Raw genomic sequence first — 19443 nt, forward strand, 5'->3', positions numbered from 1 at the left:
TTCTAATATAATGATGTTGATAATAATAATAAGTAATAATATTAGTATTAATATTCGTTTTATAATCATACTTGTCATATGATACATTTTATTAAAATATGTTCGACCTTCAATTATTGGGGGATGATAACACAGGCCATCCCTCCAACTGAAATGTTGGGGGGTATGGGCAGTATAAAGCCTACCCCCCCCCCCCCCATCCCCCTGGATCGACGCTTTGAAATATATTTCGTCATGTGCTTAGTATCCATGTTTTGTTTATCTTCTTTATCAAATCAAATAGGATAACCCGAAACAGGCATATCTATTTTCAACACAAATCACTTTTCGGTTTTTCCATGAAACTGGCGGCACCGCAGTTCGCCATCACAGGCTGCACCTGTGTATTTATACCTCTTTAGAAATCGGACGCTTAGATCTTCTTTTTTTTTTTTTTTTTTGGAGACACCGTACCTGCCAACTATATATATATATACCGTATGCTGTGCGTCTCAGCTTTAGCAAATTAACGTTGTTGTTATTAGTTTATTACAATAATTTTGCTTTACATTCACGATGCAGTCCACTGCGGTAATTTTCTTCATGGTAGTGGCAGTACTGCTAGCTATATTAGCACAGTTGGAGCTTGTTTCAGAACCACTTATTGCTCAAAGATCTGCAACTATCTCATCGGATAAATACGAAACTTTTCGGATGGTGACTGATCTCCACAGGTATCACAAGGTAAGGTACGGTACGGTAATCTACCGGACTAGAGACGGGGGTGTGTTGGGATGTGTACCGTTGACTTGTCGTTGGATTTTTTAAGTGAGCGATGACATGACACGTCTTCTTTGACTTGGTTTTTCTGGCAAGTGACAACCAGTCACAAAATTTTGCCAATGCTTTTTTTCTTTGATAGAATTATTAGATTCATTCATATTTGACTTTGACTCTTTTAGATATTTTTCTTCTTTTTTTCTCCTTTTTTCCCTGGGCTGTAGACGTGTACTGTGTAGGCTTAGTGTAGGTTTTATTCTCGACTCAATTCAAGAGAGAGTGAGAGTCCATCTACTAAAAAAAAAAAAAAAAATTAGATTAAAGGACAAGTCTGCCCCCAAAAAAAATTATTTGAAGAAAAAGAGAAAAACCTAACGAGCATAACACTGAAAATTTCATCAAAATCTGATGTAAAATAACAATGTTATGACACTTTAAAGTTTCGCTTAATTTCACAAAACAGTGAGTTATACAATTACATGTATGCACATCCTGGTCGGTATGCAAATGAGGAAACTGCATGATGACGTCATCCACTCACTATTTCTTTTGTATTTTATTATATGATATCTGAAATATTCTAATTTTCTCATCATTGTCAAGTGAAACTGATTAATTCCTCCCTGTACATGTGGAATTGCCATTGTTTAATACATACACAAGGTTACATAAGGTTCAGTTCTGGACCTGGTGATAAACAGTGACATCTGAAGAATTGGTGCGGTCCGGGGGAGGAACCTTATAATCAAATTTTAATTCTGCATTACGCCACCAAAAATCAATCCTTTTTTCAAATTGTAATACATCCTTAGACTCTACTATAAGATCAGGAAGACTATTCCATAAGTTGCAGATTCTCAATGTAAAAAAGTTATTACGTGTATTCTTATTGGCTCTAACCTTGAAAAGCTTGTGTGCATGACCCCTTGTACTAGCGAGAGAATTAAGTTGCAGACTTGGGGTAACATCAGGGTCATATTTGTGAAGAATCTAAAAGGTCTCTATCTTCTTGATTATACTCCTCAACGTCCCTATTAGGAACCACCCGAGGAGGAATTGGGAGTGCGCACTTCGTTTCTTATTATTATGTCACCCCTAGCTCGTCTATAAACAAGAGTAGGCAAATTAAGCTTCTAATACTATATGGTTCAGTCAAGTCGGTCTCTATGGTCAAATCTGTAAAAAATGAAATATTGTATAATTCAAACAATAAAAAACAAAAGAAATAGTGAGTGATGGACATCATCGACCGACTCATTTGCATGTGCCTGAGTTTGCATATCACTGTTTTGTGAAAAATAAGCGTAACTTTAAATGCCATAACTTTCTTATTTTACATCCGATTTTGATGAAATTTTCAGTGTTGTGCTAGTTTGATTTTTCTCTATTTATTCAAATCAACATTTAGCTGGGGTGGACTTGACCTTTAAGATGTAACTTGGGCCTCTAACTTTAGATAGGTCTATCTATATTCTATAATGTGATTTACAGTACCAGGCACAAATCTTTGACTCACTATTTTTTTATTACCATGAGTACCTATTTCAACAAGAGAACAATAGATTCAGTCCACTGAATCTATTGTTCTCTGGCTGATAAGAGTCAAAGAATTGTGACTGCCTGTGGTAGTTTACTTATTTTTTAGTTAATGACTATTATTTTGTTTCTTTACTTTTCATTTTTTTAATTAGTTTTTTTCTTTTTGTTCCTTTTCCCTTTTTTTTCTTTTTCTTTTTTCTTTTTTCTTGTCTTCTTTTTTTTACTATTCCTTTCTTTTCCTTTCCTTTTTTTTTCTTTACTTTTTCTTTCTTTACTTCTCTTTCCTTTTTTTTCTTGTCTCTATCATGATTTTTTTCTTTATTCTTTTGTTAAATTTGTGTACTGCTACAGCTAGCTGCTACTGCATGATGTAGTGTATTGCTTGCCCACTATTGAAGATAAATGAATAGATCCAGTTGCAATAAACACTGATTTCATGAGAAAGTCAGTTCAACGAAAGTTAATTGTCGCCATATCATTATAGCAGATTCTCCTTAGCTGCACTGGCTCTATCCTAGGTCAGAGTGTCCAGGCAGTTGAACGTACGGCCAATAAATAAACATGCCTTCTCTTACCTAATCAGGAGGCTCTTGTAGCGTAAAAATCATTAACTAACGTGAGCTTACTCATAGTAATTATTTTTACTTTCTAGGAGTCTCCTGGATATGCTTACTAGATTTCTCAGTGGGTACAACAACTTTCATTGATATTTCCTATCTTTATTTCCAGTGGATGTCATTTATTGTATACGTTGCTGAAGACTTGGACACTTCCCCTCAGATGAAGATAGGCAAACCCTTCCGATTGTATGCAAGCTCTCCAGTCGGAAAGATTGAGCTGTCAGCAATGATCTCAAAGCATCATTCTCCTTCACAGTATGAGTTTGAGACAAAGGGCGCCCTCTTTGGTGTGCGATCCAACATGGAGATTGTTGATGGCAAGATGGCAGGTTTCTCTAAACTAACTTGGAAGATCCATGCTAAGAGGAAAAGTTATCTATACTGGGTATGTACATGTATGCACTTATTCAATGAACAAGGTTATGATATAACCTTGTCCTCTGTTAGTACTCCATGTATTGTAAAATAAGTTCGGCAATGTTTGGCTTATTTTCTCTTTTTCTTTGGAACATATGCTTGATTGTTTGACACTGTCAGATTCCATTACAGCTAGTCATATAACCTGGCTCTTTAGTAAATTTGATTCTTTTAATTATTTTTTTCTGAATTAAAAATAGAGATTGAAAAATGAAAATTTTCTTGCCATATTACTTTCCACCAATAGAGGGCGTACACAAAAATGTGCCCAAAATTCAAGTTTTTGAGTGCTCTGGTGAATACAAAATTGTCTTGTGTGTAACTTACATATAGCTTTATTACACATCCCCACCAGCACTGGCTCAAACTGAATTCATCCAGATATGAGAATGATATGTAATATAGAATATAAACAACCATAACCAAGATTAATTTTCAATTTCCTGAAATATTTTGCCCTGGCAATCTTATTAATTCAATCAAGGGAATTCTAACGGCATATGATTGTTGACTTGAAAATTAAAGCCTCACAAAATTGATTCAAGCAGGCCTTGTTACAAAAATGTCATATATTGAATTGTGTTTTGTATTTGGGCAAGCAAGAATGAAATGACTGGATTGAAGATTTTAAATCGTAAAGATATATATTGCCAACCTAACTGTATTTAGAAGAATTATTGGAAGTTGTATAAAGAGGGATATAAGTTATTATCAAATTATTATGACGGTTACATTTCAATGTTTATCTTTAGTTGTCTATGATGATGGATGTCATTTTTATACGCCCGTCTTTTGGGATGTATTATAGTATCACGCTCGGTGTCCATCCGTCCGTCTGTCTGTCTCTCCGTCTCTCTGTCCGTTAACTTCTCCTTGTAAACAAGATAACTTCAGTTTAACTGAACCTAGGCTCATAAAATGTTGTGTGTATGATACTAGCACTGATCCCAGGAAGCCATTTGATTTTGAGGTCAAAAGGTCAAAGGTCAAGGTCACAGTGACATGTTTTCATCTTACCCTTCTGAAGTCGTTGTATAAACACGATGACTTCAGTGAAACTTAACCTAGACTCATATAATTTGGTGTGTATGATACTATCATCGATCCCAGAACCTACTGAATTTGAGGTCAACAGGTCAAAGGTCAAGTCGCCACCTTCCACTTTTCTTGCTTGGCCAATAACTCCTTTTTCCGCGTTAACAGGTAGGCGTATTATGTACTCGCCCCAATGACACTCTTGTTTTGTATGGTAGATTACACAAGCAATATGTATGGGAAAAATGACAATTACAAGCACTGAATTTTTACTGATTCAAGTATGTTTTATATTTAAATCATTTTTCTTATAGATTACTGTTGTTCAGCCTCTGAAGTTCATCCTTTCACAACAAGTAACTGCATCTCTCTTCAATCTTAAGGTTCTCATGCAATAACCCGTCACCAAACATTCTCCTTTGCCTCGTTGCGTAAAACAATCATTGTAACTTTTCAATGGATCTTGGTTTTGATTGGCTTTTGAGCAATATCACCATGGTAGTTGCCATCAATGACAAGTAAGGATGATTGTAGATTTATGAAATGGGGCTTTGTTCATATGGCTGCTTTATGGCAATAATAAGGTAAAGTACAAGATATATTTTGTATTGTGTTGTATTAACTCTTATTTAAGAGGCCCCAGATAAACAGATCACACTGTTACACCCCATTCTTCATCTACTTTCTTGAACTGGTTCCCCTTAAATCAGTTTTGGAAACCAGTCTAGGAGACCGGTTTTCAGAACCACTTTGCTTAAAGTGGTCTTGTTACCATTAGAACGCTCTCAGTTCGAAAAATTGAAGAGGCTGAACATTATGAAAATAATGTTTTTTAAAGGAATTAGATATATGTCATGAATGCTTATAAATGTCAGTGAATCTTAAAACTTCCTTGATGGTTAATGACAAATTACCTTTATATCTTGTGCGCAGGTCACAATTGTCAAACGGTATATAGAGCTTATTGAAAGTAACAGAAGTTTAGTTCCCCCTAGCTGCATCTGTATCCTTGATAAAGTAAATACAATTATAAAATGGAAAAAGGTATTGGATCCTAATAAATTTTAATGATCTACATGTATTCGTACCTTTCTTGTGCCTTGATATACAGGCAATATCCCATCGACTTTTGTTTTGTGAATATCCTACATGATCTTTCAAATATTAGCGATTGTCAGTGTGTATTTATTCATATAGTTTACATTCATTGTTCATTTAATTTGGCTAAAGCTCGGTAGGAGGTGGGAAAACTCAGTCGGTAGAGTGGGGGTATTGGATTCAGGTGACCCGGGTTCGATTCCCACTTGGTGCGCTAATGCCCTTTGGTAACCCATTCATCCTCATTACCAGGTCTCTCAGAGAGGACCTTAAGCCGTCGGTCCTCTGGTTGCATGCTTACAAGCATTCATGCTTTCTTAGCAATCAGGTAAAAAATCACCACCATTTATAACTTCACTCAGTACCATTCAGTTATGATTTACAATGAAATTTTGCTACCAGCACATTCCATGCATCCAGTGTTGGAGCATGTTGAATCTCTCATCTTTATACAAATCACACAATTAACCTCTTTAAAAGAAAAGAAAATACCAGTATTTTCTAATAGATCAACATTGTTATCATGGTTTGCAATATTTTTTTTAAGATTTAAACTTCTGAAAGTTCATGTTTTAGAAAACTGTATTTCAACAATGACCTGATAAATTCAAGTGATAAAAAAGGAGGAAGGGGTGTAAAGATTTTTCAAGATTTGTTTATTCTGAAGTTGTGTGTATAATCTGTATGACAGTACTGAATCAGCTGAAATGAACCCTGTTGATATTGCCAATTTGACCAACTATAATTTCTCTCCAAAAAGGAAAAAAAAACTAGTTTACTGGAACTGTTAGATTGTCTGATATTATTTTATTGTAATGGGTTATATTGCAAAGCTGGACATCCTTAATATGTGATTTTTTAGATTAAAAAAAAAATCTTATGACATGGACCATTTGGTGAGTCTGAGAAATACTTAATATTTGATAAATGTGAATATGTGATCATGTTTTTTTTTATTATCAATCCCCCCAAAATCAAACCACAACAAAACATAGATTGTTTTGAGATAAATTGGAGATAATTGGCTTTCACATTGAATTTACTTTCATTTCTAAAAAAAAAAAAAACATTTGATAATACTTCTCTCATAGCTCAAAATTTTTGACCAGCCAAATTCACAAAAATCTACCTGAATCGAATCTTTCATATCACCATGATGTGGATTAAAAAGGGTTCTCACTTCTCATGATCCTAAAAGTCACAAAACTTGATCTAGCAAAAACAACTGTAGCAAGTACTCACTACCGGATTTTATCCTTTCTATCCGAGTATAAAGGTCATCCCTGTTACTCAGCAAAATTTATTCACATTTAAATTTTGGTGAGAGAAAATATTGTATTGCTTTGTCTAGCCAAAAGGCTCTAGAATATTGCATCTTTGCATTTTGATTTGGTATATATATTGTCAACAGGTATATGTTTTTTAAATCTTTCAGTGTTTATTTTAATACTGCATATATTCAGAGCTTTCAACAAGATCAACTACTTTCTTTCAATGAAATACATTTTATTCTAGACGTATGATTTGTCAGTAGCCTAGTAATAAAAATATTGAAATTCGATAAAAGTTAATACTTTTATTTCTCTTAATGCTTAAAGTGCAGTAGTTATGTATTCAGTGAATGTGTTAAATTCTTGTTGATCTTTGACATGGAATTTATGTAGCAATTATAGTGGATTTGACTTTGTTTTGCAGTGTGTGTGTGCCCTAGTAAACTATTGAAATAGAATATGTATACATTCTTTACATTTCTGTAGTAATACCCTCTGTTTTAATTTGTTACATTCTAGGCTGCACAGGTATTTTCACTTTCTGTGAAAAACAAAGTGATATGTTTATTTTAGAGTGTATTTTCATGGCTTTATTTCTACAACATAGCATTTATTGACATAAAGACCTCAGACTTAGGATTAAAAAAAAAAAGCTTCACCAACATTAAAGGTGAAAATGAGGTAATATTGTATTGTTAACCTAAGGCAGATGCTTTATTTTCTGCAACATAAAATGCCCTTCTTTGACAAAATTAAGGAAGCAAGTGATGTATTAACCCAAATTGATTTTTTTTCCTGGACACAGTACCAAGGTGGATTGAGACTGATTTTAGATAGCAATCAGTATGTAAGCGTGTGACATCAGTCACTATATCATTGCATGTCTAAAAGTTATATACAGGAGTTAGTGGCACTCTAGGGAGGGACAGGGAAATCTGCCTTTTGATATTTCAAATGAGGAACAAAAGGAAAGGAAACTATTTTAAAAAAAAAGAGATGACTTTTGTTACCCCCATCAAACTAAAAATACATTGTTGTTATCACTGCATGTGTAAGTGCTGTGAATCTAGAGGTTTGTGACTTTACAAAAAAAACTTTCTATGTCATGATAATGACATTATTTGGGGCTAACCTCGATTAACATCCTGCTATAATGTTAGCTCCAATTACCAAATGTTTTTGTTCATATGTGATGTACTATTTCTGACAGTGAGATTTGGTAATAACTTCAATTCAATTTAATTCTGTGCAATTGCCCTGAAAGTATCCAATGTCATGAAGAGTATTGATATTCATTTATGTTTCGAGAAAATATTCTATCCATTTGAATAAAAAAGAGATGTGTGCACTAATATTTTTCATTTACTGATTATTATTTTTTATTTATATCCACTCATGGGTGGAACACCCTTTTCAGCTTACAGCTGTTCTTCTGGTCCACAAGCTGGTCCACAATACAAGTAAATATTACAAACAACAATTAAAGTACATATGAATATCATAAACAAAGTTGCATTTAAACATAAAGCAGTGTGGGATGGGGTAGGGGGAGGGGGGTATATATTCAATTATAATGATTAAACTGATCCAAAACCAAAATTAACCAAAAGGTAGAGACTGGGGATATTCCTGAGTAAGCGTTTATACTCTTTGCAGACTCAAGTGAGTTCCATAGTTTTGAACCACGATAAACTAAGTGATTGTTTACTGTAATTTGTGTTGGGTTCATATTATGTTTAAAGATATCACTATTTTTAGTGCATTTATTACCATGTTTTTGAAATTGGACAATTTTTTTCTTCATACAATTATAGTTTCATGTAGCTTATTACATGTACTTTTGTTTATAGTAATAATAGCTTCTTTGATGTACATAGTTGAAGGGGAAAATATGAGATTATACTTCAAAAGGGTGAGATTTTTATATTTATTCCATCTTTGCAATTGTATAAAAACAGAATGCTGCGATTACAATGGTTCTTAATGTTGTTGAAGTACTTATTACCTTTACCTCATTATTCATTTTGCTTAATATTCAAAGTTAAAATCTTATTTGTGTGCTATGTCTATTTGTGTAATATTTTGTAAACAGTGCAATGTATTCAAGTTTTATACAGTTCTTATCTATTTCTTTGTATCAGCGATTCAGTATACCCAAACATTTTTTTTTAATGGGAACTGAAAATTGTTTCGTAAATGTTTGTACAATGTACTAGACCTCTTTTACTGTTGTGAAATATCTGTTCACCCATTGCGTACTGAAATGAGGCGTTTCCTGTACAAAGCCTATAGATGTGAATTCGAAATCTCTGAGTTCAACGTGTTGTTATATTATACTGCCCTCTTCGGTTTATTGTGTAAATTTTTGATCCTCGATTTGAATATAATAGAACAAATATCAAATGTCTCTATTTGTTTTGTTTTGTTTTTGTCATATTTTAAAGGTTATTGAATGGGAAAAATGTTGAATAACAACGAGCGAGTGGAGTAAGTTGTTGGACCAAAGGATGTGAGAAAAATAAACAGAAAAAAATAAATATATTTAACAAATTATATAAAGGGTCAGTCATGTTGATTGTTCTCGAAAATAATTTCAACATTCCAACCTTTACAAAATGTAGTAGCCAATAATGGCTCATAGTAATATTTAGAATGTTAGATTTCGGGATATTTAATGCCCTCTTGGTAATGTTTTTATTTTTCTTTGAAATTTGCCTTTGAGCACCTATTTCATTTATAATCATTTATTTCCTTTTTCAATTGAATGATACAAAAACGTAGATACAAACCAGAGTTGATTCAAACTTGGTAATTTTTTTTTTTAATTACAAAGTACAAAGAAACAAAACATAGGTAGGGGAAGGCGGGGTAAGTTGAGCATAGGGGCAAGTTGAGTCACCACCCACAGGCCAATAATGAATGAGTCAAACACTGTGGTGGTGTCATGTATTGATGACCCATTACATAACCCTTTACCCCACCACATTGTTTTCGACTTGGAAACAAAAAGTACTTTTTAGAGGGAAAAATACAAATTTCAGCCAAAAAAGTAAAAAAGGGTGCAAAATAGATCAGTGCTTTTTACCCACACACTCTTTAAATATAATAAAGAAATAAGAACAATATTGTTAGACCAGGTATTGATCTTCATTCTTGTCATTGTCTTTTACATGATGGATGCATAAGGAATGTGTGGATGTGAAAATATCGCATTAAGTTCGGACTGGGGTACTTTGAGCCAGCCAACATGGGGCAAGTTGAGCCATGGTAATTCGTATGGTAATGTATGATAAAAAATTAAAAAACCTTGAAAAGCCAATGATATGCAAGCAGAAAGGTGCAAATTCACATGACTGTTCTTTTACTTTTAGAGGATGTTAGTATTTATAGAGAATAAGCAAGTGAAAAGACTTGAAATAAAAAATTGACATGCTGGTTCTTCCCGCATACATTTTGTACATAGTTTTTGTGGCTCAACTTACCCCACAAGGTGGTACAACTAATACCCCACAGATGGGGCAAGTTGAGCCATTTGACATCAGTTTTTTCAAAGGTCACAATAAATTTCAGTGTGGGGGTAGAAAGTTATATATAGCTGAAAAATATTTCGCAAGAATCAAATTTAAAGGCAAGGTACTTATTTCTACAATATTATTAGTCATATCAATTCTAACATGCAAAATGCAAAAAGTGTCACAACTTACCCCGCCTTCCCCTACATATAAATCTATCAAGGCCAATCCTAAGATATGATTGTAAACACCAACAGACATATTAAAAGATGAGAGAGGGGGGGGGGTTTGAATGGGAAATGAAATTGAAAATATCGGGGGGGGGGGGAGAAGAGAAAACAAGCTCATGTATACATTTGAATTTTTACAATGATTTAATAATGTTAATATGCAACATTTATATAGCGCTTAATACTGTTCCATCCTTTTCTATCCATAGGCGGGGGGGGGGGGGGGGTCCTGTCCCCCCTAATTTTTTTTTTTGCTTGTCAAAAAATTTAGTTGGTCCCCCCTAATATTTTGGTTGATAACCTTCTTTTTTTTGCTTGCTTGTCAATTTTGTTTCCTGCGTCCCCCCTAAAATTTTTGTTGATAACTTTTTTTTTCCTTTTTTTTGCTTGTCAAATTTTTTACCTGTGTTCATCCCAAAATTTCAGATGAACTCCCCTAATTTTTTTGGCTTCCGCCGCCAATGTTTCTATCAATGGAAACAATCAATTTGACGTAACAAGGGTATAATAGCGACTATAATATAAGCCCATTCCATGCATGAGAATTGTTTTATACAGATAAAAAGAACAGGCAAAAGACGCAGAATATATATATTTTTGATAGTCTACTGAAAATTCAGTTCAATCACATACAGTATACATAGTATCTGATGAATATTTAAAAAAAATAACATTAATTGTAGTTGAGCAAAAGCATACTGAGTGAAAAAGTTACAGAATATACCATTCAACATGTTCAAAGAGTCTGAAACTTGGTAAATACCCTGTCGAAGAAATACTAGAAAAAATACATTAAAAATACAGGAGTTTACAAGCGGCTATAAGCAGTCGAGTATTAACACACAAAAAAAAAAACCCGTCACTATACGAGGACTTTGACTTGGCCAATTATTTTCTTTTCTGCTATATACCTCTCATTTCTTTCTTTTTCTATTGATTCCCTTTCCCTTTTTCCTTTCCCTTTTTCTTCTTTCATTTAATGCTCTCTATCCATCTCTTAAGATACTGGGAGGGTGATTTGGAAGAGTTGGTACGAGGCTATTTTTAACCCCAGATTTTTGTTTTTATTTCTTATTTCTTGATGTTCTAGTCCCCCAAAAGTCAGTATTATTCTATGGAAAAGGCGGTACACGGCCCATTTCTTCCCCTCTTCATTGTTCTATAATTTGTCCTTATCTTTTTAATTCATATTCCCCTTTCCCTTCTCCCATTCTTTTTTTTTCTTTTGGCAACTCCCTTCAAGTGTATACAGTAGACTGCCGTGCACTCACCCTGTCGGATATAATAAGCCAGTTCGTAGTTCCACTCTGCGCATGATCAGAAGATTCTGCGCATGATCAGAGGAAGGTAATTTGTACTAAAGTGACATGGTGGTTTAAAATTTAATGAGATAAGCACCAAATTCAATGTCTTGATTATTCATATATTCTTTTGAATTGTGTTTTTCATTCACATCCACAAAAAAAAATGCGTCCACGAATGACTGGTATATTTCACAGTTTGCCAAGTACATTGTACAACATCCTCTAGTATGCATTCAAAGTAGAAATGCAACAAATAACTTCATAGAGTGTTTATGTGTGCTATTCTAGTCTATTCAATTTCTTCATCCCGCTACGTAAGGCATGCATACGTAATATCTTGCTTTGAAATCTACCTATCTAATAATGAAAGAAAGGTCATTTGACCAAAATTGTCCCAGAAGTAACTACGAACTGGTCTATTGCGAGTCAGCAATTCACGAGGAACAATTGACTTTTTTTCAAAGCAATTCCCGAAAATGCAAATACCGCAGTATGCTATAATACAAACTCAAAATTTGTTTATATCCGTCAAAAGCGCACTGAGTTAGTTCTTCTGTAGAGTTTCTCTACTTATAAATATAAATTCCCTCGGCTAAATCGCTAGCTCCCTAACTGACCTAGGGTAAAATCATTAAAAAATGTATTTGAAGGTGATTAAATATTGATTTTTGACATGGTCGTACGCAGATTTTTTTTTGCTGGGAGGGGGGGGGGGGGGAAGGACGCGTAAACTTATTTTTTAGAAATAAAAAAACTCAAAAGCGAGGGAGCGAAGCGACCAAGCTTGTCATTTGGGCGCTTGTGCATAAACATGATAAAGTAAAGTGAAATTGAAGGATTTCATGCACAGGCCTACTTTTGATTAATTTTGTGAAAACTTTCAGTAAATAAATTGAAGTTTTCAAAATTTCAGGGGGGAGGGCAACTGCATGCCCCCTGCCCCCCCCCCCCCGTCTCTGCATGCGTACAGCCATGATTCTTGAGGAGAATGTTTTAAGGGCGACGATCTCGGTATCCCGTTCAGTAAATTATACAACACATGCTGGAGCTTCATAATTAGTGCTGCAATGCTAAATTTGTTTGAAAACTTTCTCCTTGGTCATGTTGGTTATCCACATAAGCTTAAAAGTGCCAACAAAATGACGAGATAGAAGACGACTTGTTGGAACACGGTATTCCCTTTTACAAAATAACTGATTAACCCCCTCCCCCATAAATCCTTATAAAACAATCATGATTATTAAGCGCCTTGAGCACTCTACAGAGTGGATTTGGCGCGAAATAAGTCTAATTATTATTATTATTATAGGCCTACCCTGTTATTAATTACATGCACTGTGTCTAGGCCCAGCTCATTTATTCATTAGTTTTATATTTTTGTTATTTTTATCATTGTTATCATTATTAGTAACAAAATCTATTAGCCTTAAAACTTTTAGCATATTTCATTGACGTCATAAGCTGTAGATCGTTACGTAATAAAGGGCGCAGCCATGCGTATTTGATAATTAGCGCAAGTTATTATGCCTATACATGTACAGCCATGATGATATTGTAGCGCATTGCTGTTAAACAGCGCTTGCATAATTAACGCATTCCCTACTTTGTTGGCCCTAGTAACTAATGTCAACAAACCATCATTCTCTTGCAATTTTGCGTTTCGAGAACTCTTGTCAATTTCTTTTGGCAATTATCGACTATTTCCAACTCTCAAAGCCTTTTAATCAATCTCGCCAGGTTAGTATATTATCATTATATAACAGTGAATAAACTGAGCGAATATGAAGAATATTGAAGCAGTATTTTTTAAGTTATTGAAAAAAAAAGTGAAACCTTTTTTCAAAAAAAATGAATAAATCTAGACTAGATCTATTGTTGTCAGGACACTTTAAAAATTTGAAACCTCCTTTTGTCTTTGGATTGCACAAAAATGTAAATTCAATAGTTGTATTTTTTTCAGTTTTGTTGTCTATATAGGCCTAGTATAATATCGCCTAATTAAGTGGTCTAAGTGGTTTAATTTTCCGTAATGAATTTGATAGGCCTATTCATGTTACAAATAATTTCTTATTCGTAATCTGTCGTCCGTTTCGTTTAGATCATAGTTTCTATATTCTATCACTTGAAACAACCTTTTGGCGATGTATTGCGTCGGGCGGATTCGTTCCCCACACCCCTGGGTCCTTGGAAGACCACTCCCCTGCATCGGGTCAGCTTGTCCTCCTCAGAACTCCCTGGATGTAAGCAAACGTTTTAATTTCTAATCGAAAATCAGTGAATCCGGGGTTTCATAATTATGCACGTCACACCCCACCCCCTTTCGAAAAAAAATGCACAAATGGTTTTGCCTAAAAAGTTCCATTGTAATCAACGGGATATTGAGTTCCCCAATTTTCGGATTATCATTTGCATTATCATTTATTTCATTCTACCCACCCACGTTAAATCCTTGATCTGCAATCAATGAAGAAAGAAAGTAAACCAAAAACAAAACCCCAAAAAACAGCAACAACCCAAAACAGAATACACATGAACATCATGAAAGACAAAGTACAGTATAGAAACAGACAAAACTAAAGTTCACCTAAAAAGGTGTGTCCATCAAATATTCGTTGCTTCTCCAATTCTGATTTCCGTTCTCCGTTTAAAAAAAAATATATATATATTCTTATTCGAAGTACTGTAGGCCTACATGTAAATTGATTTATTCAAATAGAGCCTTGCCTTACCGGTTGCGGGGTTTATTCGTTATTCCTTGTAAGAATAGTGAAAGGATAAATGAATGAATGGATTCATAAATAAATGAATAGTAAAATAGATAAATAAATAGCTAAATGAATAGATAAGTTAATGAACAAATAAATAAATAAACTAATTGATAAATATACAACCAAATAATGAATGCATTAATGAATAAACAAATAAATGGATAAATAAATGAATAGATAAATAAACAAATAAATAAATAAATGAATGAATTAATAAATAAACAAATAAATATATTGATAAATAAATAAATTAATTAATTAAGAATGAATGAATGATTTAGGCCTACTTAATTTTTTTCTAAACAGACAAATAAATAAATGAATGAATAAATAAATTGATAAATAAATAAATAATGAATGAATGAATGAATTAGGCCTACTTATTTTTTTCTAAACAAACTAGCACCCCCTCTTAGAAAATAGTTCCCAGCCTCCTGCATAACTATGATATCTAGACAGTGATTTATTGACCCTATTGGTGTCGTCTTCATCATTATCAAAATTATACTATTCTCAATGATCAATAATTTCTTTAATTAAATGAATAACAACAGAAGCTGTGTTGGTCTTACGGTGACCCAACCATCCCCCTTCCATCTCAGACGTCCCCACCAGCCAACCATCTAACAGGCAAGCTCCTCACAGAATGCCTAAAGAACTCTTCCGATATTCATCAACTTAAGGATCAGCTTCTTGTAAGTTTATTGTTTGTAGCTTGGCATAATCTTCACATAACAACATTTCTGACATTGTATTTCAGTTTTATCGGTTATGGTTCTAATTTTACAATTAGGAGTTTCGTTCAGGTCGAGTCCACCCCCCCCCCTCTCTATACCTTTCCAAGTAGATTCCATAAAAAACGCCAGATAATAATGCTTCTTTTTATTTTCAAGATTCCTGAAAGCTAACTAATTCTTATTTGATCATATCAACAATTTAAGGTAATGAATTATCGCAATAAACTAACATGAATGAAACATTATAGTTAAAGGGGTAAAAGTAGAAGGGACAAAATACAATGCTATATATCTAAACATAATAATCTATACAGTGTATATTTGTCATTTTCATAGGACTTGGCATCAGAGTTTGGCATTGAGACTGGTGGAGGTGGCGTCAACGAACTCGTGGGTGGCGTCAACGAACTCGTGGACGTCGTCAGACGTGGTTTCCACGAGGTGGAGGAGAAGAGGCTGGCTGCTGAGAAGAGGGCTCAGACCATCGAGCAGAAACACCTCGACTCAGCCATGAGGATCCAAGTCTTGGAGCTGGAGCTAGCTGAGGCTAGGAAACAGCGAAACATCGCTGTTCATCAACTCCAGGTAAACATATAAAATGATCTAATTGCAAGATGCGAGTCAAGAGATCGTTTTACGAAAATACCCTGCATGACTTGGCAGCCGACCGAAGCCACGGTTTGAATAGTATATTAAAGTCATCATAATCATAAGTCTTCATGTCTTGTAAAAATGATAAAGTGTTGATAAATTAGAAGACATATTACCAGCAAAATATTTTTTCCTTTTTACAACTATTATAATAGGCCTACATGTATATGAAATTAGAAGTCGATATGTATAAAATAAACTGCATTAAAAAATGAGAAAATAATATGCTCGGATTTTTATCTAAATTCATAATAATCCCCACAAAAATCTATAAATAATGAATAGCTCTTTACCGATTTGTATTTGTAATGAATAGATGAGAATTGTTTTTTAATATTCTATATTTTTTCAGGACTTGACTCAACAGCCTGCCCTTGCTTCTTCTCCTGTCAGCAGTCAGATTCCTAGTGTCTCTTGGTAAGAAATTATCTTTTTAAAAATGAAGATGCAGATATATTTTTTCTTTCGAACTTAGTTTAATGATTAGTTATAAGTAAAGTTATCTTTTGAGATAAATGGATTATCTAACAAACATGAAATGACAATTAAGAAACTTCCAACGTGAATAATGATCAGTAAATATATATATATTCCAAATCCCTCAGCTCTTCCGAGGATAGCTCCATAGCATCTTCCTCAGAACTTTCTGACACCGGAGAATCTGACAACACCTCTTCCATTTCTACACCAGAATCTCCACTTACACCCTCCATTCCCTATAGTACACCTGATTTAGCACCATGTCCCACCACTACACCCGACATAGCACCTATTGATACCTTAGCTGTGCCGACTGGGTAAGGGAAAAAGCGATTATTATAAGACAGAAGTCATTGTGTTTGTTCCCTCGAAGATGTACTTGAATATCAGAAATACGAAAACAAAATAATAACCGAAAAAAATAAATGCAAGTAAAATCTGCAAAAATATAGCTTGCTGAATATAATTCCCCTCCGATGTGTTGATTTTCTCTTTTCATATTCCTATATCTTAGATTACCAACACCAAGTCCAGAGTCTAGTGGTTCGGTGCTTGAAGTTAGCGACCATACTTCTTCCAATCCTGCCGTTCAGAGCTCAGTGGCTATCGTTTCATCACCTCTTCCTAGTCCACGGTAAGACTTTCATAGTTTATCATGACGGATGTACTTCGAAGTATTAGTAGGTAAAATTGTCAAGGAATATATATTTTTTAATTGATATTTTAAAAATGCACATTTTAACACTGTCAATCTTTATATTTTGCAGATCACCATCAGTGGGTGGGGTTGTAGCCAACGTGAGCCAGAGCACTGCCCAAGCCATCCGAGTATGGAGCATGGACGACCTTAAGTCCTTCCATCCAGGAGGTGATGATGTCATCCTGGGCAGTGGTATGAGCGGTACTGTCCATCTCTACAGGCACAAGGTCACCAATGAGCCCATTGCTGTTAAGATCTTCAAACTCCCAGCCGACAATGATGGGATGAACAGACAGGTAAGCTCATTTTTCTTAAGCTAATCAATCTCTAATTATGGCCAGGCCCTGACCTGATACTCCCATCAAAGTATTTTTTTTAAATAGTGAATTTTGTTAGGGTAGTTCAAGGAATTTGACTGGATGTGATCATTTTAGGGTGAATTGAACTGAACATGTAGCAGGCCTTTGTAAAGAAGGAAGAAGAAAAAAGTTTGTTTGACTCATACAGCAAAGAACAAATTTATAACGTCTTCTATATTTCTTATTTTGTGTAACTTGACAGATGGCCTACATCCTTGAGGAAGCTGACCTCTTAGAGACCTTGGGTCGAAATGACTGCTTCCCAAGCTACCTGGGATGTCTCCAGACAAGTCCAGGCTACGTAGGCCTAGCAATGGAGTTCATCGGTGACGTGACCAATGGAGAGTCTTGGACATTGGATAGAGGTATGGACGAGTTAGATCTGACCAAAAAGCAATGGTGAGTAACCTTTTTTGTATTGAAATTTCCATGAGTAAAAAATAGAACATGAACAAAATTGTAATCCTCTTTTCAGTGTGGAACAGTCAATCACGCACCTAGAAATACGGCAAGAATTGCAAAGTATCACTGAAGTTATACATGTATAACTGTGCGTATTGATCTTACGAATATATGATGTGGTAATTATATAAAGCAAATTAAATTGGTCCCTCAGCATTATTATCAATGCAGCTGCCATTACGTCAGATCTTAAGTTCTTTAAGAATTATGTCCCTTAAGTTGAAAACACCACTAGATATTCATTATTTTAAAATATGCCTTTAAGTGTTCACTTTTAAAACTTTTATTCATATTCCGGTGGGAAATTGATATTCCTTCATTTCATTTCAGGCTTAAGCTCGCCATCAACATCTCCACCTCCTTGGGTCAAATGCATGAGATGGGGTTCCTCATGAACGACCTCAAGGACGACAACTGCCTCTTAAGGAAGACCCAGACTGGTCAGTGGGAGGCAGTGATCATCGACTTTGGACTCGTCTCTCCAAGGACGAAGCCTTTCTTCTGTCTACTTTCTGATGACAAGAAAGAAAAGTACAGGAGAAATGTAAGTTTGGTTCTACTCAGTTTATAAATTTTAGCTTGAGTTGCAGAAAATTATCAAAATATATGTTTATATAGACCTATTTGTCAGATATAAATCAACATGATCAAGTGATTTTGAAATTTGTTTTCATCTCATCTCATGGTTGAGACACTGTTTGTGATTTTTTTGTCGTGTCTTTTATTAACCTACAGGAAAACTTCGTTCACCTCGCTCCTGAGTGCGCCCTTGATGATGAGGCCACAACCACCATGAGCGATGTCTACCAACTTGGACGACTTCTGAAGTTGATGGGAGATGAAACTGACATCGCTGAGCTTAACCCCATTGGTGTCATGTGTATGCAGACCCCTCCCACTAGTCGACCGACCATCGAAGATGTCGTCGACTTGCTGGAGTGTATGATGTAAAAAGGCACTGTTTTAGAAAAAAAATGTTATTTCATAGGTTATGCCATTGCTCAAAAGGGAGATTATATGTTTCATAGCATTGTCTACCGGGTTATTATTTCGACTTAAAAAAAAGAATTTACAAGTTCATAGGGGAAATGTTAATTAAACTCATTGCAAACTTGACATAATACAATTTTTTAATTATTAAAAGTGTTTTTTTTTTTGGGGGGGGTGGTAAAGCGCACTGGAAACATGAATAATTTTTTCTCTGCAAACTGTAAACTTGAATTATATATATGTAAATTTAAGGATGAAAAGAAGGTTTCCAAAAAAGTTATTTAAAAAAGAATCTCAACAAGAACTAAATTCTAAAAATAAGAGGAAACACAGTTTGGGGAAATATTTTGAAAGGTCATAACAATCTTGAGATAATTATGCCAAAAAAAAAAGTTTGAGCGAAATATAAAAAAAAAATCACAACAAATTTGAAATATTATATATATTTAAAAAAAGGGAAAAACAATTTGGGGGAATATTTTTACAAAAGAATCACTGCAAACTTGAGACC

The 19443-nt window shown here is 34.5% G+C and overlaps 2 protein-coding genes across 2 annotated transcripts; both read left to right on the forward strand.

The window, feature by feature from the left end:
- The first annotated feature begins 428 nt into the window (after nt 1-428).
- Nucleotides 429-9142, forward strand: LOC129281162 (uncharacterized). Its single transcript, XM_064113153.1, has 3 exons — nt 429-723; nt 3028-3303; nt 4685-9142. Exons 1-3 carry the CDS (start codon nt 556-558, stop codon nt 4766-4768), a joined length of 528 nt encoding a protein of 175 aa, XP_063969223.1. The 5' UTR covers nt 429-555; the 3' UTR covers nt 4769-9142.
- Nucleotides 9143-15105: 5963 nt separating this feature from the next.
- LOC129281675 (uncharacterized) lies at nt 15106-19443 on the forward strand. The gene is made up of 8 exons (XM_064112871.1): nt 15106-15248; nt 15627-15875; nt 16294-16358; nt 16936-17055; nt 17189-17417; nt 17683-17879; nt 18273-18486; nt 18678-19443. Exons 5-8 carry the CDS (start codon nt 17259-17261, stop codon nt 18891-18893), a joined length of 786 nt encoding a protein of 261 aa, XP_063968941.1. The 5' UTR covers nt 15106-15248; nt 15627-15875; nt 16294-16358; nt 16936-17055; nt 17189-17258; the 3' UTR covers nt 18894-19443.

This window comes from Lytechinus pictus, chromosome 18 (assembly GCF_037042905.1).
Source record: "Lytechinus pictus isolate F3 Inbred chromosome 18, Lp3.0, whole genome shotgun sequence".
NCBI classification, from domain to species: domain Eukaryota; kingdom Metazoa; phylum Echinodermata; class Echinoidea; order Temnopleuroida; family Toxopneustidae; genus Lytechinus; species Lytechinus pictus.